This window comes from Myotis daubentonii, chromosome 5 (assembly GCF_963259705.1).
Source record: "Myotis daubentonii chromosome 5, mMyoDau2.1, whole genome shotgun sequence".
In the NCBI taxonomy this organism is placed as follows: Eukaryota; Metazoa; Chordata; class Mammalia; order Chiroptera; family Vespertilionidae; genus Myotis; species Myotis daubentonii.
The window spans coordinates 60,243,990-60,270,497 of NC_081844.1; the positions used below are offsets into that span (position 1 = coordinate 60,243,990).

General features: G+C 42.4%; 1 protein-coding gene across 1 annotated transcript; it reads left to right on the forward strand.

The window, feature by feature from the left end:
• The first annotated feature begins 1,745 nt into the window (after nucleotides 1-1,745).
• On the forward strand, nucleotides 1,746-22,363 carry GYPA (glycophorin A (MNS blood group)). Its single transcript, XM_059695316.1, has 7 exons — nucleotides 1,746-1,890; nucleotides 5,205-5,270; nucleotides 12,812-12,901; nucleotides 15,677-15,715; nucleotides 17,316-17,401; nucleotides 18,546-18,624; nucleotides 21,066-22,363. The coding sequence occupies exons 1-7, from the start codon at nucleotides 1,854-1,856 to the stop codon at nucleotides 21,071-21,073; spliced, it is 405 nt and encodes a 134-aa protein (XP_059551299.1). The 5' UTR covers nucleotides 1,746-1,853; the 3' UTR covers nucleotides 21,074-22,363.
• Nucleotides 22,364-26,508: the final 4,145 nt, after the last annotated feature.

Consider the following 26,508-nt stretch of genomic DNA (forward strand, 5'->3'; position numbering starts at 1 on the left):
GAGAGAAACATCAGTGATGAAAGAGAATCATTGATCCTGCACGCCCCCTACTGGGGATCGAGCTGAGGCATGTGCCCTTGACCAGAATCAAACCCGGGACCCTTCACTCCACAGGCCGATGCTCTATCCACTGAGCCAAACCAGCTAGGGCAAAAACATGATTTTAACGGCTGCCTGATGGTCCATTGGGAGGATAGTGACTAATTTATTTACCCATCAAAGGGAAATAACATTTTTAAGGCTCATGCTAATTGCTCTCCCCTTATCAATATAATATCATGTAAAATGATTATATTCATATCCACAAAATCTCCTTCATTTGGCTGTCTGTTGAGAACAATTTCTGAACCCAACTGATTGATATCCACCCACAACAACACTGAATTTAAGCAAAGTATTGGTTTACAAAATATTGGTTCAATTTAACTATTTGTAAATTTGGCTGCACTGTTTTGCATAAATTGTCAGGGTCTTAAGAGGGGCTCAAGGCTTCTGGGGCTTTAAGATCCCCCCACTCTCCCTCAGAGTCCCTGTGTCCCTCAGTCTTTTTTTAAAAATATATATATTTTATTGATTTTTTACAGAGAGGAAGGGAGAGGGATAGAAAGTTAGAAACATCGATGAGAGAGGAACATCAATCAGCTGCCTCCTGCACACTCCCCACTGGGGATGTGCCCCTGACCAGAATCGAACCCGGGACCCCCGAATCCGCAGGCCGACGCTCTATCCGCTGAGCCAAACCGGTCAGGTCCCTCAGTCTTCATCTCTCCCAATCTCAGCTCCCCATCTCCTCCTCAGCCTCAGGCACCTTCTCTTAGGATGTTAGTTGATATTTACCTCCATCCTTTCCCCTAAGTGATTTTTCAGTCTGTGACTCAATTTCCGAAGTTGCAAACATCATTTCATAATTTTTAAAAACCATATTTCAGGGTAAAAATGTAAATACAACATATTTGACAACTTTCACAAACACTCTTAAGGAAGTAGGACAATTTAGGTGAAGGGTCCACTCCCCTTCTTTTGAGCTGTTTCAGATCTAATTCCTGTTGCATTTGTTCTGTCTGCCTTTAAAAGTGATCTTCCTCAGCTGGCCCTGCCCCTCACTTTAACCCTCTTTGCAACAAGGGCTTTGGTTTGCCTGCTTGTTTTCGGTGCTGAGCACTTGAATTTATTGTTGGGGCATTAACTTACCCTTGCCCGGTGGGGCACGTTTTAGAGAGAAAGTCTCACTGGTTGTGCACCTATTTGGGCAGCTGTTCAGTTCAAACTCTGCTTTGAATAAGAGATTTCCTGTGTCTCCTGTATTCTTCTGTAGCTGGGTAGCCTGTCGTGAGAGTTTGTTCAAACCTCAGAGCACTCAAATAATCACTGAAGTTCTCAAATTCACTTATTCTACAGGTAGAGTCTCTTTCCTCCTGGCACCCAAGAATCTCCACATTAATCATGTACAGGTTGCTAACTCCCTAGCAGTCACCACAGCCTGCTGGTGTCCTGGCCTCAGGCCTCCACAGTCCAGTTCTTGTTTGTCCAATGGGGCGGCTCCTGCCTTCTGCTACCTTGCCATGCCCACTTCATTTATGTAAAGTAAAATGAACATGGAGCAGCCAGTTCCTCGAAGTGGAGATTTTACTTAACACTTTAATAATCCCAATTCAGCACATACCCACGCACCTTTATTGACAGGCGTTTGACAACTTTGCATAATTTAAAATGCCACCCCAGCCTATCAGCGATGCCGGCGGGAAGGTGGGCCTGGCAGATAACAGGGTGCAGGCTCGGGCTGGAGGCTGACACTCCACCGTCCCAGCTGCTCCTCGTGCCCTGACTTCTGTGAGCCAGCTCATGATCTCAGGATGTATGAAAAAATAATAATTGCATTACTATTGTCAGGTAAGTGGAATTTTTTTTAGCCTAAGGCTGTTCTATTGGATATAAGGTTATAGATTAAAATATAAACTATCCCACTTTAGTTCTGTCTTATTCAAATGAATAAATAAATGAGTACCATCTCAGATCCCAGTTTGCTGGAGGGATTTTATTGGGACTCGGCTGTCAAAGTAGAGGAAATAGCACGAGGGAGCCAGTAACTGTGGCCGGATCACCGTTTTCCAGTGTGAGACGCATGCTTTAATTCTCAGCCTCGCTAGGTTAAAAGAATTCTATCAACGAGTATGAGAACTATTTCTGTGCAAATACATTAGTTGCTTTGTTTACGTTTTAATGAGGTGAACTTCTAAATAAAAGAGTCATTAATGAGGACGAGGATAGATACCTGGTCCTCCATTTTTAACAAGTTTCCCAGAATATTATAATTTCCTCCTCCTCCTGTCAGAAAGGTACAAGCCACACGCATGGACTCAGTAACTACAGGCGTCACTCTGTGGGTCTGTTACTGAGGTGTGAGGTGGAAAAAAAGAAATAACAACTGTCTTGGCTTAGGTGTTACTCGGTTTGGGGACACAACTAAATCAATTTATTAAAATAAAGAAATAATGTAAGGGTAAATTCTCATTATTTTTGGCCTCTTCCTGAGAATGTTACGGTGATCATCTTCTCGAAAGGCAGTGTTTGTGTGTTAGAAATACTAGCGCCCAGCACGTAGTGAAGGAGAAGCAGTGATATTTAGCCTGACAGACATTTCTCTAACTGGAGTCAGAGCAAGTAGCAGGCGCCTCCTGGGCACCCTGTGGGAGGCAGGGAAGAGAGCCAGCATTTGCTAAGGGACTTCAGAGGGGGAAATTGTGTAACAGTCAAAGTGCTGACCTGAGGGTCAGGGAGAACTGGGTTCAAATCTGGTTCCACGTCTGAAAGGTTGGAGAACAATGAAGTCAGATTGCTTACCTCTTTTTGTTTCAACACCCTCATCTATGAAACGTAGACAGTGTTAGTATCTGCTCCATAGTAATCACGTGAGGACTTTGAGAAAGTAACCAATGTACTTCCTCCATTGCCTAGCACATAATAAAGTACTAAATACGTATGTAAAAATGATAATAATTATAGACTAGGGAACTACAAACCTAGATATGTAGTGGTGATTTCTGAGAAGAGGAAAACCAAAGACTAATGAAGTTGCTCCAAAGTTTTTTAAGAAGCAAAGTGTGAAAACATTCCTCTTGAAAAAAACAAATGGGAGGGTACAGGGTGTGATATTTAAATATATGCAAATATTTGTAGAGTTTTACAAGAAGAGAGGAGAGGTCTCCTTTGTGTTGTCCCAGAGGGCCAGGTAGGGTCACTCAAAGTAGACACCACCCTTTCCTTTGGGTGGGGCCCAAGATCTGGAAAAACTGGATGCATCTTCGAGCTGCCCCCAAGTCAGGAAGGATGCCTGGAAAAGAAGTAAATTCTGCACGTCTACACCTGCACAAGCAGACAGTGGAGTCATGGCTTAAATGATACTTCACGGGAGCTCAGCGAGGCCACATGACTCGGAAGGCTCCCTTGGCCTTCAAGGCTAGCGCTCTTACAATCTTTGCATCTTCCGAAGCCCTTCACGGAAAGTCTCTTAATGTGACTACTTTACAGAATCATAGACAGGTATGGAAACAGCCCCCCTTGACTCTTTAGTTGAAGAGGAAACCTAAAAAAATGTGAGGAAGGGTAAACATCATTAGCAAGGGAAAAAGAAATGATGGTTTTGCTTTCTCCAGTAATCTTAAGGCAATAGCCAGTATTTCCAACCTCAAGTATCATCTGCCTCATGGAGAGTTAGTTTTTTGCAAATGATTTCCTTTCCAATCATTCCCTCATTGGTTCATTCAGTAATTCTATGTCAGGTGCCCAACACTGAGGCCAGAGTAGTAAGACGAATGAGTGCCCGGGAAGGGTACATTCAGTGAGGGGGGCAGAGGAAACAGTGGCAAGGTCCACAATTAACAGAACAAGCAACCTGTTAAAATAACTGACAACAAAAAATAAGACAAAGAAAATGAAGCCAGGTAAGGTGGTAAACATAAGCAGGGGCTGCTTTGGAAATGGGTAGCAGGAAGCTTTTCTCCAGGAGGTGACATTTGTGCTGAGAGGTGAACAGTGAGAAAAAGCCAACCTTGCAAAAGCTGGGGAAAGGGCACTAGAAGGTAGAGGGCGGAAGTTCTGAGATAGGAGAGAACTTAGTGTGTTCAAGGAAAGGCCAAGCTTTTGTTTGAAAATCAGCTTCCGATGCTAAGAATTTGAGAATACAGTATTATATCACTTCAACTAGGAAATTATACCCTAAGCCAGCACCCTCTAAAGTTTCCTGATTTTACTTTAAAAATCATGCAAAATTTGAATTCTAGGTCATAATATGCTGATTTAATTGGAAAATCCAAAGGGACAGGTATTATCACTCCTGAATTATTCGTTGGTGTAGCCCCAGAATCTAGCCCAGCTCATGACCTGTAGTAAAATATTGGTTGAACCAGCAAGGAAGGAAGTAGAGGGAGGGAAGAGAAGGCAAAAAGAGAATGTTGTTTTTATGTAGGAAGAGAATGATCACCTGTGCATCTGATTACACACACCGCAGGCACACCAGCGTGAATGACAAGCGCGTGCTACGGATGACATAAAGAAACAAGGCAGCTCTTTTTCTTCAGTGACCCAAGAAACGCGCCTTTCTGCCCATTTAATTCTTTAGGAAAGAGTTCTAAGTCGGATTTCAGGGACCACAAGACTTTATACATTTTTTAAAATTAAAACTTGGGTCTTCATTTCTCTATCCCACACATTGCTAGCACACAGAAGGCACTCAATAAATAATAGTGGCACAAATGACAAATAACCAGAATTTTGCTGTGGACTACTTTAATTGTGCAAAATCAATGAGCCTCCATGGGCCTCAGTTTCCTTATGTACATTAAATAAAGTACAGAATAGATGGCATCTAAAATCCTTTTCATCTCTAAACTTCAATGAGTCCTCAAAGGTAAGCCTGAGATGACTGGAGTCTGGTTCTCAGACCTATACATCCCTTTAGCTTGGTGTGAAATTGGGTTTTTGGAAAGAAATAGGCATTCTACTATGAATTTCTTTGAAGGAGGAATCCTAAGAGAGGGAAAAGAATGGATGGTATCTTGAAGTTAACTTACACTAATTTTAAATTGCAAAATTAGCATACTTGTGATAAATTTCTTTCTACTTTGTTTTCTGGAGGATTATTGAAAACATCAATGAACCTACTTGGGAAGCACATTTTAAGTAATTTTCCCAACTTGTCGTTATAGGTTATATTTTGACATCAAATGCCACCTCTGCACCTCCGACGGACAGCGTTGATCAAACATCAGTGGGTAATAGATTTCCCAAGTTTTAATTTTAAACCTACAAGTGGGTAATCGATTTCCAGCCTTTATCATCATATCCATACATTTAATAAGTACCTATCTGTGTAGTTTTCTGTGCTAAATGAACTAAACTAAAACTAAAGAAACATCCCAGGGCTCTCTCTGGGTGTGGGGAATGGTTTTTTTCTGCTTCTTAATACTTTCTAAATTTTCTGCCAGGAGAGTCATAATTTGTAATCAGGACAAGTTTAAAATATTTTTACAAGTGAACTGAACAAATACAATCTCTGCTTTCTAAGAGGTCTCCTTCTTAGAAAGAATGCCAACAAACATTGATGGAGAGAATCCAAGATACCAGCGTTCATTTCATCACGGTTTACTGCTACTCGAACACTTGGTTATGGTGTATGCTGAAACTGATTTCAGGGATTTGATAGAGAAAAGAGCAACAACTGACGGTGAACATGTGATAACCCACCATTAATATGTATCCCATCTTCTGTTTTTTTATATGGCTTGTTCCTGTTATGATTCCCCAAGTCCCCAAAGACCATGCTTCAGTAGCTAAGAGTATCGGAAAAGTGACCACATATAGGACCTTTAGTCACTTCAGTCACTGGGAGACTTCTATCACATCATGGGAGTCAGGCAGTGTTCGAGCCCATCCCTCTCCCAGAAAAGTAAATGAGTTCAAAAGCATTGTAAGCCCCAACGCATTAAATGTGGTAGTTCTTCTCTCAGCCCCCTAGCACCCCCGGTGCACAGAGCAGGAGGAGGGGTCTGACCCTCAGGGCGTGGAGGACCTGCTCCCCTTGACATTTTAGGTCAGACTCCAACTCAGCAGTTTGCTTTGAAGGTCCGACGCAAAAGGGTCTAGGTTTCTCCCCACTGAGGTGTGCATAAATCCACAGAGGTGTTCTTAAATTTCATCAGTGAATTAGGTAGAACAAGAAAAACAAATGCTCTTGCCTCGGGGAAGAGAAGTTTAGATCCCTGGTAGTAAATGAGAAGGGATCAAGTTAAAGGTGGTTGGCTGAGTTTCTTCCAGTCCAATCTGAAAGGAGACCTCTTGCCCAAGCTGGTTTGATTCAATGGATAGAACTTCGGCCTGTGGACTGAAGGGTCCTGGGGGTCAAATCCGATCAAGGGCACTTGCCTGGGTTGCAGGCTCAATCCCCAGTAGGGGACAGCCGATCAATGATTCTCTCTCATCATTGATGTTTCTGTTTCTCTCTCCCGCTCCCTTCCTCTCTTAAATCAATAAAAAAATATTTTTAAAAAAGTTTAATATGAAGCAGAAACAGCCTATGTAATCAAAAGCATGACAGGGGTTAAGTAAACCATGATTTATGCATCAAATGTAACATTATGAAGCCATTAAAATGTTTTACAAGTGTTTCCCCTAATATGGACAAAAATGCTCTTTGAATGAGGAAAAGACAGGTTTCAGAATATTACACAGAGTAATTTTTAAGTATATATTTATAAACATATCTAGAAAATGTATCTGAAAGATTTGCACAAAAATGTCAACAGTGCAGATTTCTGGAGAGCAGAGTGGGGGATGAATTGTTATCCTCTCCTGGGGAAGGAAGGAAAAAATATTGGTTAAGGACGAGGGCCCTACAGTCAAACCTCCTGGGTTGGCATCTAGCTTCACTGCCCACTGACTATATTTTTAAATTGTGTGAATCTCTGTTTTTCTGTCTGTGCAATGGGGATAATACCTACTCCATATTAAAGTTATCAGGATAAAATGAAATAATCTATGTAAAGAGCTTGGCATGCTGCCTGGTACATAGAAAATATTCAGTAAGAACTATTAACGTCGTCAAATTCTCATTTTTCTTTAATGAAGATGTGAAAACAAAATATATGCCATGACCCTCTCTTTACGTATGGTTTTTTGGAAGTACAGAACTCCTTTTCTTTATCACTGATAAATGTTTGTATCACTGGATTCACAGTGCCTAAGGACATAGGTGGTACAAAGGTAAAGTGGAAAATCTGTAATTGGAATGGAAACTGCCATAAGTTACGGTAACAGGAGGTTAAGAGTACAAAGGCCGAATGTGACCCATAAAGAGCTCTCCTTTCTTTTTCTTTTAATATGTTTTTATTGATTTCAGAGAGGAAGGGAGAGGGAGAGAGAGATAGAAACATCAATGGTGAGAGAGAATCGTTGATCGGCTACTCCTGCACACCCTCTACTGGGGATCGAGGCTACAACCCAGCCATGTGCCCTGACAGGGAAATTAACCATGACCTCCTGGTTCATAGGTCAATGCTCAACCACTGAGCCATGCTGGCTGGGCCAGGAACACTTTTTAAGCTTGTGTTTCCTTTCTTTAGGAATGTCTGTTAATCCTATTTGTTTCTTTTCATGTGAATGTATTTTTATTCTTTAATATGTTGAAATGATGATTCATATCAATGAACATTATAATATTGCATTACTTCCATCCTGGCATAAACCTAACCACTCCAGTGATGGCGAAACTATGACAAGTGTGTCAGAGGTGACACGTGAACTCATTTTTTTGGTTGATTTTTCTTTGTTAAATGGCATTTAAATATATAAAATAAATATCAAAAATATAAATCTTTGTTTTACTATGGTTGCAAATATCAAAAACTTTCTATATGTGACACGGCACCAGAGTTAAGTTAGGGTTTTTCAAAATGCTGACACGCCGAGCTCAAAAGGTTCGCCATCAGTGCACTAGGCTATTGTAGAATATTCTTTTAATATCGTACTGCATTTAATATTTGTGTTAAGAATTTTATATCTATACTAGGGGCCCGGTGCACGAAATTAGTGCACTGGGTGTCGGGGGTGGGGTGGGGGGGAGTGTCCCTCAGCCCAGCCTGTCCCCTCTCACATACTGGGAGCCCTCAGGCATTGACCCCCATCACCCTCCAATCGCAGGATCAGCCCCTTGCCCAGGCCTGACGCCTCTGACAGAGGTGTCAGGCCTGGGCAGGGGACCCTCATTTCCCCCCATCACTGGTTCTGCCCCAAGCCCAGGCCTGATGCCTCGGCCAGAGGCGTAGACCCCCATCACCCTCCGATCGCCTGATCGGCCCCTTGCCCAGGCCTGACGCCTCCGCCAGAGGCGTCAGGCCTGGTCAGGGGACCCCCATCTCCCTCTGATCGCTTGCTCCACCCCCCGCCCAAGCCTGACGCCTCTGACCCAGGCTTCAGGCCTGGGCAAGAGAACCATCATATCCCCCCAATCCCCGGCTCCGCCCCCCACCCAGGCCTGATGCCTCGGCCAGAGGAGTTGACCCTCATCACCCTCCGATCACCAATCACCGGATCAGCCCCTTGACCAGGCCTGAGGCCTCTGGCTGAGGCGTCCGGCCCGGGCAGCGGGGACCCGCAGCTGCAGCGGCCCCGCGATTGTGGGCTCCGCTTTAGGCCCAGGCAAGGGACCCCTAGCTCCTGGGACTGCCAGCTTCGACCGTGCCCAGCTCCCATCGCTGGCTCCACCCCTACTTCCTGCTATCACTGGCCAGGGCGGCAAAGGCGCCTGATTCTCCTATCATGGCTGGGGGGCAGCTCTTAGCTCCCCCCTGGGTTTCCGATCACTGTCAGTGGCAGGGGGCTTCTTCCTGCTTTCCCTTTTGCCTCCCTGCATTGTGCCTACATATGCAAATTAACCGCCATCTTGTTGACAGTTAACCGCCATCTTGTTGTCAGTTAACTGCCAATCTTAGTTGGCAGTTAATTTGCATATAGCCCTGATTAGCCAATGAAAAGGGTAGCTCGTACGCCAATTACCATTTTTCTCTTTTATTAGTGTTGATTTGTGATACATAAAATTTTTCTGCAATTTATTTGTGTGTATATACATGTGCATTGGCTACCAAAAAGCTAAATAAATTTTTGCCCACTTTATTTTTTAAAATGTATTAATCACTACTACATGCTAATTTTAAGCATGGAAGATATTTTGAAGAAGTAGCTATCTATTCCAATTATAGTAGAAGAGATGTTTAAAAAAAACCAAAAACACAAGAATAAGTGAAAAAGCCCTAGGCAGTTTGGCTCAATGGATAGACTGTCTCAGATGACTGAAGGTTTGATTCTGGCCAAGGGCATGCACCTTGGTTGCAGGTTCCCGGGCCCTGGTCGGGGTGCATGCAGGAGGCAACCAATCAATGTGTCTCTCTCACATTGATGTTTCTCTCTGTCTCTCTCTCTCTCCCTTCTACTCTCTCTAAAAAATCAATGGAAAAATATCCTCAGGTGAGGATTAACCAAATAATAATAATAATAGAATAGGTAAAACAAATATTTTCTTTGTGTATACATGAATATAATACACTATATTACTGTATTTCTTTTCCCAAATTTTTATTTGGAAATATTTTAAACCCATGGGGAAAAGTCAACAAAGACTAGGTTCAAATGTTATCACACCAAACACTTAATCCATTAGAAAGTTCAATTGTTCTAAATTTTAAGTGGCTACTTTAGCTTATTAAAACCCTTATTAAAGAATGCACAGTGAATGACAACAGATGGACATACGATTCTATTATCACACCTTGACCTGGGCTGAGTTTTTCAGCCTTTGGTTCAACAGCAAAACTGAATGTTTCCCTTAAAATATTACTTCACAGCCCTCGCTGGATTGCTCAGTGGTTAAAGCATCAGCCTGTGGACTGAAGAGTCCCAGGTTCAATTCCGATCGAGGGCACATGCCTGGGTTGCAGGCTCGATCCCCAGTAGGGGGCGTGCAGGAGGCAGCCAATCGATGATTCTCTCTCATCATTGATGCTTCTATCTCTCTCTCTCCCTCTCCTTTCCTCTCTGAAACCAATGAAAATATATTTTAAAAAAATATTACTTCACAGCAATAGCCTTCTCCAACACTCTCTGGAACATTCACACATGCATTCTGTGTAACACAGCACAGTTCAGCAGCAAAAAGCACTGACTGAGAATCAGCAGATGTGAGTTCTTGCCCCAGGTTTTACCACAAATTAACCGTGCAGAACTTCCACAAATAAATTCATCTATCAGGTTTCACGGTCATCACAATGCCCAAAACTATAACACTCAGAATATTTAGGTTTCTGACTTGGAAACTATTGAAGTCAAATATTTCATAGGCAGGGTGTATCCTTGTAAGAGTTTGTTTTTGCAAGATAACACTTCTATCAACTGCAAGTCAGGAGGGAACCAAAACCAAGCCAGCTGCTGCGTGAACTGACTTATCACTTTGTGACAGGAGCCCAGCTACTGGAAGTTTTGGCACAGAGCAAAACTGCAGGGTCCTCACCCAACATTGCATTTTACTGCTGCTCTTTCTAATAACATCCCGCGTTATAAGTGCCCACTGCTGGGGCGAGCGGGGGTTTCATGGGTAGAGCATAGAGCAGAATGTTGGGAGGCTAGCCTTCTGTTCCCAATTATATCCCTTGTGTTCTGGGCCCACAAGTCACCCAACCTCCTTGGTGCAAGAGGAGCAGTGGTAGGGCCCTCCCCCAACACACAGAACTCCCAGGCTGGTGGAGTGTTCCAGAGCAACTGCGAGGTCAGGGCGGTGAGGATGAGAGGAAAGAGGTGAATGTTTTGAAACAATTTAAATGTTAATGCAAATGTAAACTGTAAACCACGCACATTTGGAATATTTCCTATTCTGGGTGGTATAGTCATTCATTCATCCATTCGTTCATTCATTCATTCCACCCTTCCCAAGCTTAAAATGTTGGTATTCAGTTCAGGTCACAAATACGTACTTTGTACAAAGCACCATAGCAAATGGCATTTTGGTGTCTAGGGAATGAAAACAGATTTTTAAACTAGGGGTCTGAGGCCTTGCCCAACCTTCCCTTCTATTTTATCTTACACTAATTTTCCATGTGAACATTAAACTCTTGTCAACCTGAGAGGTTTGCCTCCCTTTGCCTGCACACTGCCCGCTGGCCTCTGCTTGAATGCACTCGTCCTCTCCCTTCTCCCTGTTAGCCCAGCCCATGCCCTTTCTTTACCTCAATTCCCCCTCCTCCCCATTTCCACTTAAAACTCTACCCTCCCTTCAAGGTCCAGCCAGTTGCAAATAGGATAGAGTAAGTTGTCCAGCGCCCAGAGCAGCTTGGGAAATGTGAAGTGCTGCCCCACAATCCACCTGTTGCTGGGTAGCCAGATGCTGGACACATCTGCTATCATACCTCAAGGTCAACATACCTCTCTTGGAGAGAGAGGTGGCATTTTTCAGGTATAGAATGGATGTGTCCTTGTTAGAAGAGGTGAAGGGAGTAAGAAAATGACCCACATGTCAATAGTGCTAGGGCAGAAAACAGTTTCTCTTAGTAGCAAGAGGACCCTGAGGGCTAAGAGATGTGATGTAAATAGCACAATAAATTGGTGTGAAAAAATCGTCAAAATGAAAACTACCTAATCGTTAAAATTCTAGAGCCTCTCAAGAAATTTACTTGTCTTGTTTTGTGTACAACGCACCCCAGTGTTCACCAATCGGTAAGCTAAAACATCAAAGGCATCTCGCTGACAAGATCTCAGTCAGGCAGCGATCTGGGAGGTGGGAATAACAGTGGGAATCAGCAGAATTAGGCCTCTGTTTCTGTCCTTACCAGCTGTTAACCTGAGCTAATCATTTAATTTTGGTGGTATCAAATTTCTTATTTGTATGGTAAGGAAGTTGGATTTAAAGTTCCAAGTGTCCTTTTAATATAAAACATAAAAATGCATTGTGAATGAAATAGGACAATACTTAAATTAACCTGTAATCTGAAAACAATGCAAACAGACAGTGAAAGCTGATCTAGATACAGAAAGCTATGGGCTCAGAGTACGAGAGAGAGAGAGAGAGAGAGAGAGAGAGAGAGAGAGAGAGAGAGAGAGAGAGAGAGAGAGAGAGAGGAAGGGTTGAAGAGAGACCCTTCACATAATCTAGTCCTTAAGAGGTTTAGGCAAACCACACCTGTTGTTTAATGGTTACAAGTTCATTTGGATCTTTTCTACCAAGTAGACCCAACTAAGGAGATTATTGTAAAAAGCCCTGTTTAAAATCCACTTATTCAAGAGAAATTTCACAGCTTTGCATAACTATATCCACAGAGGTCTGTTAGCTGATAAGGGCCTGAGAAACCTGGGAGGCCAGATAGCCGTGAGCGCTCTGGCTATGAACGGTAGTGTTAGAACTCTCTTGGTGGCTGTTGGGGGTACATATTGTGGAATTTTCATTTCCTTACCTTGAAATTTGAAAGTAGCTTAAGTCCCTGAGGAGTATAAAGAAAGAAAAGAAGTGTGGGTAAGGAACCTTAGAACTGATTTACCTCCTTTGAGGCCAGAAGAAAATTGAATTTAAAGTGTCTTTGTTTTAATTTTTACCGAGGAAATAGGACTGTATCTGGGAAATGGAGCAAAGGAGGCACGGAACAGACAATTTCCCTGAGTTTTGTAAAATGCTATGCATGTGGGAGAGGCATGGGATAAATCTGTCTTTTGTGATGTGCTCTGTGCTCTACGCCAGCACCTCACTCTTAATGCCTTTCTCAACTTCTATTTTACTCAGCTGCGACTCCCTTACCAGTTGAACATACTCCTGCTAATCAAAGAACAACGGAACTTCCAGTTACAAGAAAAGATCCACCTGCCACACAAGGTTTGTCCATATTTTTAAATAGTTGCCCTGGAGTTATTGTTATGACACAACACCTATTTCATGGGACCTGTTGGTGCGAGAAAACAGTGACAAAGTCTAAGAAACGGAAGCTAATAACTAGACACAGTCCCTATACTTCCAAAAGGTCTCACTTCTGGACTATCTCACAGAAACAATACTTCAGGTTAAAGGCATGAAGCCACCCAGCAAAAGCACGTGAAGGATGCGTGTGGCTGTGAACAGGGCCACATGGAGGGAGCCACAGATGAGGTGGAGAGGAGGGATGGTGGGGGAGAGGAGGGATGGTGGGGGAGAGGAAGGGCTGTGGGGAGAGGAGGGATGGTGGGGGAGAGGAGGGATGGTGGGGAGAGGAAGGGCTGTGGGGAGAGGAGGGATGGTGGGGGAGAGGAGGGATGGTGGGGAGAGGAGGGGTGGTGGGGGAGAGGAGGGATGGTGGGGGAAAGGAGGGGTGGTGGGAGAGAGGAGGGATGGTGGGGGAGAGGAAGGGTTGTGGGGGAGAGGAGGGATTGTGGGGGAGAGGAGGGATAGTGGGGGAGAGGAGGGATAGTGGGGGAGAGGAGGGATTGTGTGGAGAGGAGGGGATGAGTGGGGTGAGGTGGGATTGTGGGGGAGAGGAGGGTTGTGGGGGTGAGGGTGGGATTGTGGGGGGTGAGGAGGGATTGTGGGGGGAGAGGAGGGATAGTGGGGGAGAGGAGGGATTGTGGGGTGGAGTGAGGGGATGTGGGGGAGAGGAGGGATGTGGGGGAGGGAGGGATTGTGGGGTGAGGGAGGGATAGTGGGGGAGAGGAGGGATTGTGGGGGAGAGGAGGGATAGTGGGGGAGAGGAGGGATAGTGGGGGAGAGGAGGGATAGTGGGGGAGAGGAGGGATTGTGGGGGAGAGGAGGGATAGTGGGGGAGAGGAGGGATAGTGGGGGAGAGGAGGGATTGTGGGGGAGAGGAGGGGTTGTGGGGGAGAGGAGGGGTTGTGGGGGAGAGGAGGGGTTGTGGTGAATCCTTGTCTGGCTTGGCTGTCCGCGCTGCTGACCGTGGGAGACTCTTCCCCAAGGGGTCTCTGTCCCCTAAATTTTTAAATGGGGCCCATCATAGTTATCTCGTGGTGTTTCTCTGAAGATGAAGAAGATGTGTGTAAAATTGCTGCGCGGAGCCTGACACATTAGAAGCGCCTAATCACTATCACTCTGAGCCAAGCTGGTTGCTGAGATAAGGGTGGTTCGGCGGCGTCCACTCTCTGGTGATTTCTCTGGGGAGAAGATGACTTTGCAAGAGCAGGTTGAATGAAAGAGTGTCCTTGTGGATGGGGTCGAAGCAGGACACTCCAGGTTTAAAATAAAGCCCCAGAGAAGGCTTACTGTGGCTACGGGATCATTGGCTAATAGAATCATCGAGAAAATAGAGCAAGAGAAATGGAAGCAACACATTTTAACAGTGACCAAGAGAGGAAAATTATGCTAAGGGCTTGGAACTAATTATTGGGCTTCTGAGTCCAGTTAAACAACCGTTTTCAAACGTGAAGTCGATGTGGTGGTGTCAAACCAGAGCGCATTTGAAGGCCAGCTGCGGACAGTTGTGAATCCTGCTGTGAATCCGACAAATAACAGCCAGCGCGGTGGGCGTTGTGCTGAGCGTGTTCATGCACTCCCTGATTTGACCCCTATAGGAAGCCAAAGAGATAGGTGTTACAGTCTTCATTTGCTCACAAAGAGATAACATAACAGGTCCAAGGCCGTCCAGCCAGTGGGAGGCTGAAACCCCATCTGTTCTTCGCCAGAGCGCGTCCACCGCCACAGCTGCACCGGCCACAGAGAGGACAAGCCCCGTTAACCTTTGTAAATGACTGCTCCAGAGTGAGGGACGTACCGAGACCTGGGCGATGTGACATGATACAGTGCAGTATGTTATTGGTAACAATTAAATGCCGGAAAATCGTGTGGTTGTAGTAGGAAGAGGGCTTCATGACATAAAGTGGTATTTGGAGACAGCAGAAAAAGAAATGTAAACTGTGGACTGAAAAGGGGAGGTAACTGGCGAAGCATTAGGGCAACTGTGCTGGGAACTTCTGCAGACAAAGCATTTAGGGGGACTGTGGACAGAAGCTCAGAGGAGACACAACAGGAGTTTGGATTCAAAGAGTGGCATAAATCTGGAAAATAGATAGCAATGTACCTCTTTTGGGTTCGACTGAAGTCCATGTGGGGTGATGACTCAATGCATCTCCTTTCTGCTCACCGTTTTTACATTTAAAATAAAAATTTTTTAGTGTTTTATTTTTACATTATTTTTGTCCTCACCCGAGGATGTGTTTTTATTGATTTGAGAGAGAAAACATCAATCAGTTGCCTCTCGTTCAAGTCCCACATGGGAATTGCACCCGTCACCTTTTGGCTTACGGGACGACACTCCAACCAACCGAGCCACCTGGCCAGGACTATTTTTACTTTTTTTTAATGCCCTGTTTCTTGTGGAAATCAATAGATAGTTCTTTCAGTATTTTATAATACTCTGCACTTCAATCAATAAGACTGCTTGCTAATTTCTGACCCTTGAAAGATTGTTGGGTAGTTGAAAGTAGATATGGAATTATTAATAGTAAGACAGTATCTCATAAGTTTTAGCAGCTGTTGAAATTTGAACAATAGCTCCCTAAACACAATTTAAAAAAAAAGAAACCCACTAAATAATCTAATTCCAAAATGGTATATTTTAGACATGGTAACGTATGCATTCTGACTTATTTTGAAATTTTGTCTTTTTAGGACAAAGCAAATACCTTAAGCACATGTTCTCAGCACCAGGTATGTTATCGTTTACATGGACTAACAATCTGTCCAGTTTAGTTATGTGTTGCTAGTTCCAAATGCCTAAGAAAAGAAAATAAGAAGCGTCACATTTAAAAACAAAATCACATGTTATTAATTTTAATCACACAATAATGTAAAGGCAAACAAAATATGCTCTTTTTAAAATTAAAATAGGCATGTCTTATTTTCTTAAACATTTTGGAAATAGCAATACATAACTTGATCATTTTTTTTCTATTTTTATATATACTTTCATTGATTTCAGAGAGGAAGGGAGAGGGAGAGAATCATTGATCGGCTGCCTCCTGCACGCCCCTACTGGGGATTGAGCCCACCACCCAGGCATATTCCCTTGACCAGAATCGAATCTGGGACCTTTCAGTCCGCAGGCCAATGCTCTATCCACTGAGAAAACTGGCTAGGGCAACAGTAATTTTCCTTTTAAGTTAGACCTTAATCACCGTAGTTACTAGAGAAAAGTCTCTTTAAGAGCTTATAAAACAATTAAACTTCTCTTATCCCTACCATGAAGAAAGCAAAGAGTAATAAGTCATCTCACTAATTGACCCCTTATCAAGATTATTCTTATACAGACCATTCATGTCTCAATCTCTATTCATGTCTGGCCCTATGCTACCACTGTGGGGCTGTCTTCCAAACCCCTCCACCTGGGGACTGACACTTTCTCCCTCAGCAACTGCTGTAGATCTGACATTAGTCATTTATGTGCTTACTTACTAGTCTGCATTTCTGAGCTGCCCTTCACGCGTGACCTGTGTCCAAACCTCACACACACACACACAATGAATTGTGGAACTGAATCACTATTGCATTACAGCTAGGTGGACAGAAAGGCTGGGCTTTTACTTTGTTTTCTTTTAATCAATAATAAGACTTTTAAGTGTAAATTAGCCAAATAAATAAGCCATTTAACCTATATGTTTTGCCTTCTACTTACTTAACTTGGAATCTCTACAAATATGCTATGAATATGCGAGAGTACCACTAGCATAAACTTTGTTTTCTTCCCAGCATGTAAGATTTGAAAATATCTTCTTAGTGAGTATGTTATAGAGCATGCATAAGAGTAATGTAGAAGGAACAGAAGCTTAGAATCTAGGTGACCCGAACTATGGTCACATTCCTTCTAACTAGTTGTCTCACCTAGGATAAGTAACTTAAACTCACTGGGCTTCTTTTCTTCATTTGCAAACTGCTTATATCAGTTTCCTTCCAAAGTTCTGATTCTATGATCTGTCCAATACCCCTTTCTATGTCAAGACATTATTTTCTCTCATCACTTTGAGCCTGTGAAACACTTCATGGTTTTTCCCATATCGGGGTAGAACATCCACACAGCTGCCTGTGAGGCCTGTGAAGAGCCCTGGATTTGGAGTTGGGACACTGGGGTCTTGGTTCTGTCAGATGTGTGACCTTGGACAAAAGACTTTACTATTCACCAGTTCAGTTCATCACGTGGTTACTTTGGAAAATCTTGTTTTTTAAAAGATAAAATATATTAATGTTTCTTTAATTGATATGCGGTCATTTATGTCACAGTTTTATAATTTTCTGCTCTCTTTTTCTCCCATAGTGACAATAGTCATTATTTTTGGGGTGTTGGCTGGTGTCATTGGAACTATACTCCTTTTTGCTTATGTTATTGGCAAACTAACTAAGGTGAGAATTTAGTTTGGCTATTGATGCTATTGGGTTTTTTGGTTTATTGGTTTTAGAGAGAAGGAAAGGGAGGGGGAGAGGGAGAGGGAGAGAGAGACGGAGAGAAAGGAGAGAGAAATACCGATGTGAGAAACAAACATCAATTGGCCGCCTCCCAAAGGCCCGACTGGGGATGGAACGCACAAGTTGATATGGAGCATTGTCCAGTACACCAGTCAGGGCATGTATCCGGGTTTCAGGTTCAATCCCCAGTCGGAACACCTGCGGGAGGTGGCTGATCGATGTTGTTTCTCTCTCTTCTCTCTCTCTCCCTCTCTCTCTCTCTCTCCCCTCTCTCTCACTCTTCCTCTCTCTAGAATCAATTTTTTAAATAAATAAATAATTTTTAAAAGGCTTGTTTAGTGGGGAAGCTATAGCAAGATTGATGGTAAATCTACACTAAATTCCTTTGCCCTTTTCTTTTTTCAACTACTTCTTTTATGTGACTTAATCACCTAAAGTTATGCTTGATTGTCATTACTCCATGTAAATGGATCTTATCTAAAGAACACTTTCTTAACAAAAGTAAAGTAATGGAGTGTTTGCACTAATATGAGAGATTCTGTGAAGACTTGAATACAGGCAGTCTTCTCTTGTCTGCAGAATAAATATTAAAGAGATTTTCTTCTTGTATTTGAGCATATATGACAAACTACGTTTTTGTCTTCTCTTAGTTGATCTAAAATCTGAAAGAATCAATGAAATGCTTAGTTGACAGAATTCAGAGAAAAGTTTCTACATGCGTATAGTAAAATTGGGTCATGGTCAGTATGACTAAGAGATTTTTATCTCTCTATAAAATTTCCATTTTATCTTTTTATTATAGCAGGGACGTAAGGCAGTCAATGTTTGAAGTAATAATTCAGCTATGGAAATGACAAATAGTATTTTACTATTTAGAAGTACAAATACAAGTTTATAAAAGTTTGTAAGTATCTATGAAATAATAACCTTTCTAAAAAGAAGGGGAAAAAAAGACTCTACAAAGTGAATTACAAAGAGAACAACTTTAGCCAAAAAATTTTTTCATCTGAGATCTTTTTCTTTATAGTGTCTTAAGTTTAGGAAATGTTGACATTAATATTTTTCTGCCTTTTACTTATAGAAACGTTCACTTAATGTGCAATCTACATTCTCACATGACCCAGACGCTCCTTTAAGTTCTGTAGAAACAGGAAATCCAGGTTGGTGTGACTATTCTTATTGCCTTTGGCCTTTGGGGAAGGGAAATAAATTAATGAATTACGTCTTTCTGATTTGGGAAGGGTGTGTTCAATTGGGATTCATTTACCAGTGTATTCTACTAGAGGCCCAGTGCACGAAATTCATGCACAGGGCGGGGGGGAGGGGGACAGGGAGGTTGTCCTCTTGCAATCTGGGACCCCTCAGATAGGGTCCCTAGGCCTGGCTGGTGATCAGGGCCTGTCAGGGCTTTTCTTCCCCCAGCTGCCAGCAGCTGGCCCAACCCCTGCCACTGCCACTGCTTGCCATCTATGTGGTGCTGCCGCCCCCACCCCCTCCGCCACTGGTCACCCCTCTCTGCTCACGACAAGCATAGGGTGCGATCGCTTGGCTGGCCTGGGCCTCACTCTGAGGGAAATCGCTGGCCAGCCCCGCCCACCCACCACAGCACCGCTGGCCGGGTAGCCTGGGCCTCCCTCTTTGGGGTGATCGATCACCCAGAAGAGGAAGGCCCAGCCCACCTGGCTAGAGCTCCACAATGGATCTCCACACAGAGGTGGCCTGGGCCTCCCTCTTTGGAGCAATCTCAGAGCCAGCCTCATCTCCCACCCACCCCCACCACCCTCCGGTCAATTGCCCTGCAGGCCGGTGGCCTGGGCCTCCCTCTGCAGGGCGATCGGTTGGAGAGAGAGAGAGAGAGAGAGAGAGAGAGAGAGAGAGAGAGAGAGAGAGAAACATCAATGTGAGAGAGAAACATCAATTGGTTGCCTCCCAAACAGGCCCCTACCGGGGCTGGGGGACCTGCAACCGAGATACATGTCCTTGACCAGAAATCAAACCCTTGAGCATTCAGTCCAATGCTCTAACCACTGAGGAAACTTGCCAGAGCATAAAGGATCTTTTTTTTAAAAAAAGCAACACAAATACTGTAAGTCAAGCATGTCAAACTTATTCCGGCGGGCCACGAGTTTGACATGCTTGCTGTAAGTTACGCAAAAACAAAATTCTTCAGTCCACTTATTTTCCGAATTATAAAGTTATATTAAGGAGACCTTGCAATAGGTATGGTTTAACAGCCCCTGATCTGGAGCCAGACCTGGATTTGAGTTCATATTTCAACACTTACAACCTCAAGCAAGCTACTCATAGGGAGATAATGATAGTTAACACAAAGATAATTTAATAGGGACATAATGATAGTGTCAATCATGTAAAACTGCATGAGAAATACATGAGCTACAGCATCTAGAACAGTTATGGCCATAGTAGTTTTCATTTTCACTCCCAGTCGCAAAGTAAATACACAACATGTGGAGAACTCTGGGTACAGGTTGTTCGTCGTCTTCAATACTATTTCCCCACGCAGTGTTGTCTTTTAAAAGAGTGTTTATTGCCAGCCTTAAAAAGTGGGAGATTTTTACATTAAAGAACACCCTTACAGAAAACAATGTGAAGCCTCCATACCAGCATGGTAGCAATTCATAAGAGCTGAGTCGTGGCTGCTGTCTCGAATATTTATTAAAATACCAAGTCAGTTTCATGTATTTCATTCATAGTGGCCTCTTAGTTGACCTCACGAATTAAATATCTAGTGCCTGTTAAACTTTGCCCGAAGCATAAACCCAAGTGGCATCTATTCTGGGAGATGTCCACCAAGAACAAGTCTCTGTGGAATGGGCTTCAGCGTTCAAAGGAAAGGATCTGATTCTGCATTGATAGAAGGTTTTCCTATGATCATCATACATCCTGACAGAACCAAGGTCCTGTAAATGTTCAGCTTCTAGTTTTAACCCTGGACCAAGCCCCTACCTTCAAAGGACTACCTAGGTTTCCTAGACTTTGGGAATCATAAAAAAAAAAAAAGTTTTTTATTGACTTCAGAGAGGAAGGGAGAGGGAGAGAGATAGAAACAGCAATGATGAGAAGAGAATTATTATTGGCCGCCTCCTGTAGACCTCCCATTGGGGATTGAGCCCGAAACCTGAGCATGTGCCCTGACCAGGAATCAAACCGCAACCTCCTGGTTCATAGGTTGATGCTCAACCACTGAGCCACACCAGCCAGGCTCACCTTAACTTTTTGAATTTACACATATGTAATTCAACTCACTTATCACTTACTGCCTTCCCACTATATTCTGCCCCTGCACAAGTTCTATGTTAGTTTCTCATCTCTGTAGAAAGTAGGAGCAGAGCAATTATGTTTGTTTCTTACCTAAAGCATTTAGAATAAATATTCTAAGAAATTCCGTATCTTTGCACATAATTCTAGTAAAGCTATTCTGAATGGAATTTTCTTTCATTTCCCAACAATTATATGTAAGAACAACACTGTAAGAATGTAGAATTCTGAAATTTATTTTATGCATTAATTTTCTGTTGTATTTAAATATAAACTATGTCTCATACTATTGGGTTTTTTCCCCTCTATAATTCTTCTACAGAAATATAATCAATGAGAATCTGCTCACCGAGCCAAATTTTGGAAGAACTAAAGGACATGAGACTTCAGTCAAGTGAAAAGTTAACATGTAATCTGGACACGCTAATAAATAGTATACATTCCTAAATTGTACAATTTCAAGATGAAAATTTCATCATAATGAGCCCTGTGACTCAATGATGGAAAATGCCTCTACTTGTTAAAATTTCAAAATGAAGAACAAATAGTTTCTTTCAAATAGTTGCTTCTGTGTGTTAACATAATTTTTATAGTTAATTGATTTGGAATTCTAGTCTATTGTATTTTAATAATTGTGCTGTCAAGTGAAAGGCTTGTATTATTATAGGTAAAATCTACATTCTTTTCCCATTCTAAACTTCTGAATCTATTTTCATTTTAAATAAAATCTTATCATTTCCTTCATTACTGAATAAGCAAGATATGCTAATACACTAATGGTGATGAAATCTTTAGTCCCAATAATAAAGTGTGTACTTGGAAATAAATGCCTTGCATACATACATACATATATATGTGCAGACACATGTGTGTATAGGTATAGGCGTAGACATAGATATATAAAATGACACTTACATTCGTCCTTTAATGCATAAATCAATACAAAAAGTTTTTCCCATTAAAATAAGTGAAATGTTACATATATATAAACGGCTCATTTAAATGTGTCTGATGTTACAGCATTAACTTCTCCAGGCCACTCTCTGATGCATTCATTGTGTTCCACTGCAAGAGTTACTTATTAAATGGTCAGAGAATCTTGAGAAAGAAAAGAATTAATGACTTTTCTTTGCAAAAGAAAACTCTGTAAATGCAACAAGATGTGCGAACTTGATATGCAGGTGAATATTTTAATAGGTTTCTGTTGCATTCTTTTTTAGTGTTCTCAGATAAATTCTTTAATCCATCCATTCCTAGGTTTTCTAATTAAGAAGGTTTTGAAAATTGGTTTAAATAATCTAAAAGAAATTTCTAGATATGAGACTCAGGCTTTGTGCCTATACTGCTGTCACTCATTTATAGTGAAACATAAGTAGCAGTATAAAAACAAAGAAGTACCTTCCTGTGATATTCTACTTCCACATTAGTAAAAATCCATGTGGCTTTCCATTGATGTGCGATAATAAGGAATATTATGTACATATCTGACCTGCCAACTTAAATTTATTTTTTAATAAATTAAAAAATTTAAATCTTAACCTGCTTGTATGTTCAGAGAATGTTCTTATACTAAGTTGTCTTTTTAAAATAAAGAATAAAAACAGCACAATTCTGTTGGTATATATTTTTAGAGTAGTTTTAACAGTATTATTGTGTATATCTAATCACATAGATGACCCCAAGCACTAAGACAATGTACTTTTTAAAATGTGCGTTTTTCAATAAAAATAAAATGTTGAACCAAAAGAGAGCATGAGACTAACCTTGTCTCTGAAGTAACTTACAAGTCAAAAACAGCAGGATTCAAGTGACTGTGCCGTCTAAACCAGAGCAAGAGAATTCAGAGAAGCAAGAATTGTTTCAACTTCCTTGAACTTTTTCTGTTAATTTCTGTGTACTTCTGTCTATGGACTTCTCACATTTGAATTTAAAGTTTGTGGGAAGAGCCCAGCCTGTGTAGCTCAGTGTAGCCTCGACCCATGAACTAAAAGGTCACCGGTTCAGTTCCCCCTTAAGGCACATGCCAGGGTTGCAGGCTTGATCCCCAGTGTAGGGCATGTTGGAGGTATAATGGATGTTTCTATCTCTCTATTCCTCTCTTTTCTCTCTCTCTAACATGAATAGAAACATATTTTTTAAAAAGAAGATTAAAATAAAATAAAGTTTGTGGGAAGAAATGACCTTTATTCTCTTAATAATTTATAATAAATTAGCATTAGATTATAGTAAAGAAATCCGACCTATAAAGCTAACAGGATCCCATGACAGGTTCATGCTGAATTTCTTAAAATGTGGGCGTGGAGTGGGGGATGGGAGTGAAGCTGATTAGAAAATTTTATCCTTCCGGCCTGGGTGTCTGCTTCTGTGTAAGCAAAAGGCCTAAACTAGGGAGAAAATGAAGGGGGGAAAGTGAGAGACACTGAAGGGAGGTTATGGGAAGCCAAGGGAGGACCTGGGAAAGGGGTATTTTAGTGATATTAACATACAGTAACTGAATAAGAGCCTTCTGGTTTATTCCAGGCCTTTATCTTATCAAATGTAGCAAATTTCTCATAAGAAACTTAAGAGCCAAATCATTTACATAAAAATCAATATAAAATTCTACCTCATATCATGCACATGACTGTACCATTGGTGTTACCTAACAGTGACACTTGGGGATATTAATGGGGTCTACCCAGCTTTTGACAGGGAAGCAAGAGAAGAACCCGTTCTATAGAATATATTTTAAAGGACACAGGAGACATAACTAAAGTTATTTTTCATTGTATCCTATGAGTCTTGTTCACTCAATGTAAAACCACTAGAGGCCTGGTGCATGAAATTCATGCACTGGGGCGGGGGGCGGAGGGGGCCTCAGCCCAGCCTATGCCCTCTCACCATCCAGGAGCCCTCGGGGACGTCCTTAGCACAGTCAGGACATCCTTAGCACTGCCACAGAGCCTCTCCCGCCATTGCCGCTGCACTCACCAGCCCTGAGCCCAATTCAGGGCTTCTGGCTGAGCGGTGCTCCCCCTGTGGAGTGCACTGACCACCAGGGGCAGCTCCTGTATTGAGCATCTGCCCCCCGGTGGTCAGTGCACATCATAGTGACTGGTTGTTCCACTGTTCGGTCAATTTGCATATTAGCCTTTTATTATATAGGATTAGACAGATAGAAATACATATTAATATAGTAAAAACATCTCTTAATGAAAACAGATAAGAGGTCCCCAAAGTGCAGGACAGGGTTGAGGGAAGCATGAAAGAACAAGCTAAGAATGCTTCTGCCTCCACACCTACTATCTCCTCCAGCTCTGGGTGAGCTGAGTGTTTGTCACAATCATCAGTCCTCACAGATCCCACAGCCTCTAGGAGACAAAAACAAAACAGAAAAAAACGTGTCAAAGAGTCACATGCCACGACTTGGATGCAAGGAAGTATGATGAGATAAAATCAGTTGGAATTTTATTCATTTTTCTACTTTTGGAAGAACCTTTCAAAGTGCAAAGCCTAGTGCACGGAGGACAACGAACACTTTTACATTCTGGGCAGAAGTCTTCACAGTTCTCATCTATCAGATTCTCTCATCTCAATGAACTAATGACTGATGTATGTTTCTGCTGAACTCCCCAAATCTGTAAGTTTCCCAAGTCTGTACTCCAAGTGGTTACTACTAATTCTCAGAACTGTCATGAAAGATGAAATCCAAAATTATTTCTGATTTAAAATACAAGCAGCAGGGATGAGGGTGCCGCCATTGGTCATGTGACCTTCTTTTTCATTTATTTTTTTAAAATGAAACCTTGAGAGAGCAATGCTGTCATCTATTTCAATGACTTGTATAGTATTTCATAATTTTATTAGGAAATTCTAGGAAAACCCTATTTTTCAGCATCCAAAATATTGGCTGCTTTTGACTAATCTTAATAATGTTTCCTTTAGGTCTTTATGAGTTTTTTCATTCTTCTGAAACATTTGCAATCACTAATTTTGCATCTGAAAATAAGAAAGCATAGATGCCAAACTCATGAGCACACTTTATCTGATCTGACTTTTCCCTTACATCAACATGACATCAGACTTACATATTTTCTTTCAGGTTCAATGACCTATGATTGTGTAATAGCGGTTCTAGTTCGAAATTTAGGTGAATCTTCCACTTGCAATATTGAGAAGGTGTTTCTGTGGTGGGCGGTTAGACAGACTTGAGCAGAGCAAAAACCATGGGCCAGTTTAGAGAAGGTCCCCTGGACAGAAAGTCGTGGACACAATGGGCAGAAATGGTAGAGCAAGTTTTGAAGAGAAGATTTGTTTTTTGGTGTATGTGTGTTTGTGTTTAAATATATATTTTATTCATTTCAGAGAGGAAGGGAAAGGGAGAGAGAGAGATAGAAACATCAATGAGAATTATTGATTGGCTGTCTCCTACACGCCCCCTACTGGGGATGGAACTCTAAACCTGGACATTGTGCCCTTGACTGGAATCTAACCCGGGACCCTTCAGTGCACAGGCCGACTCTCTAGCCACTGAGCCAAACCAGCTAGGGCTTTTGGTGAGTTTTTAATTTATTTATCTTTGTTGTTGTTGTTGTTGTTGTTGTTAATCCTCACCTGAGGATAATTTTCTATTGATTTTTAGAGAGTAGAAGGGAGGAGGAGAGACAGAGAGAGAGAGATACATTGATTTGTTGCCTCCCACATGCGCCTGACCAGAGCTAGGGATCTAGCCTGCAATTGAGGCATGTGCCCTTGATCAAAATTGAACCCAGGACCCTTCAGTCCACAGGCTGACTCTCTATCCACTGAGCCAAACCGGCTAGGGTGAGATAAGATAATCAGGACCTCCCCGCAAGGTACCCTTTCCTCCCCTAGATTGTCTCAGGTTTTGTCGGCCAGATTCTCCCCCTGACCTTTTCTCCCCTGGCATATTCTCCTTCCTCTTAGACCCTCCTTCTCCATGCTCCCGACCCTTAGAGAAAATGGAGAAAAGCCCCATCTGAATTTCATGCAAGGACAGATGACAGGACAGGCCCAACGCAGTTAAGCCCCCTCCAAGGGGATAAAAGGAGCCCTAGCCTATACCCCAGGGCAGCTCAAAGATCTGCCTGCCCACTGGAGACTTCCTTTTAGGGTTGAGTGTCGTCCCATGCACCAAGAGGTCACTGGTTCAATTCCTAGTCAGAGCACATGCCCGGGTTGGGAGCTCAATTCCTAGTAGGGGCATGCAGGAGGCAGCCGATCAATGATTCTCATCAGTGTTTCCATCTCTCTCTTCCTTCTCCTTCCTCTCGCTCTAAAATCAATAAAAACATATTTTTTTAAAAAGTTATGCTTTAGTCAGGGGGAAACTGATTACTTTTTAATAATACTAAGGTTTAAAAGCTAATACCAAATATCTCATGTCATCTTCTAGGATAGAGCACAGCCAAAGGCTCGAGTTAGAAAACTTAACAATGTGGATATTGATGCTCAATTAGCCACAAACCACAAGGAGGCACTGCCTCTAGCGAACCAGCCAGGACCTGATGGTTTCAGCCAGGCTTCTGCTGCCCTCTTCCAAGTTTATATCCCACAACTTACATTTAAATTTTATGTATATAATTTTATTGATTTCAGAGAGGAAGGAAGAGGGAAAGGGAGAGAGAGATAGAAACATCTAGGAATGGAGCCCACAACCGGGCATGTGCCCTGACCAGGAATCGAACCATAACCTCCTGGTTCATAGATGAACCACACTGAGCCACACTGGCTGGGCAGATTTATAAATTTGAGAGCAGGAAAAC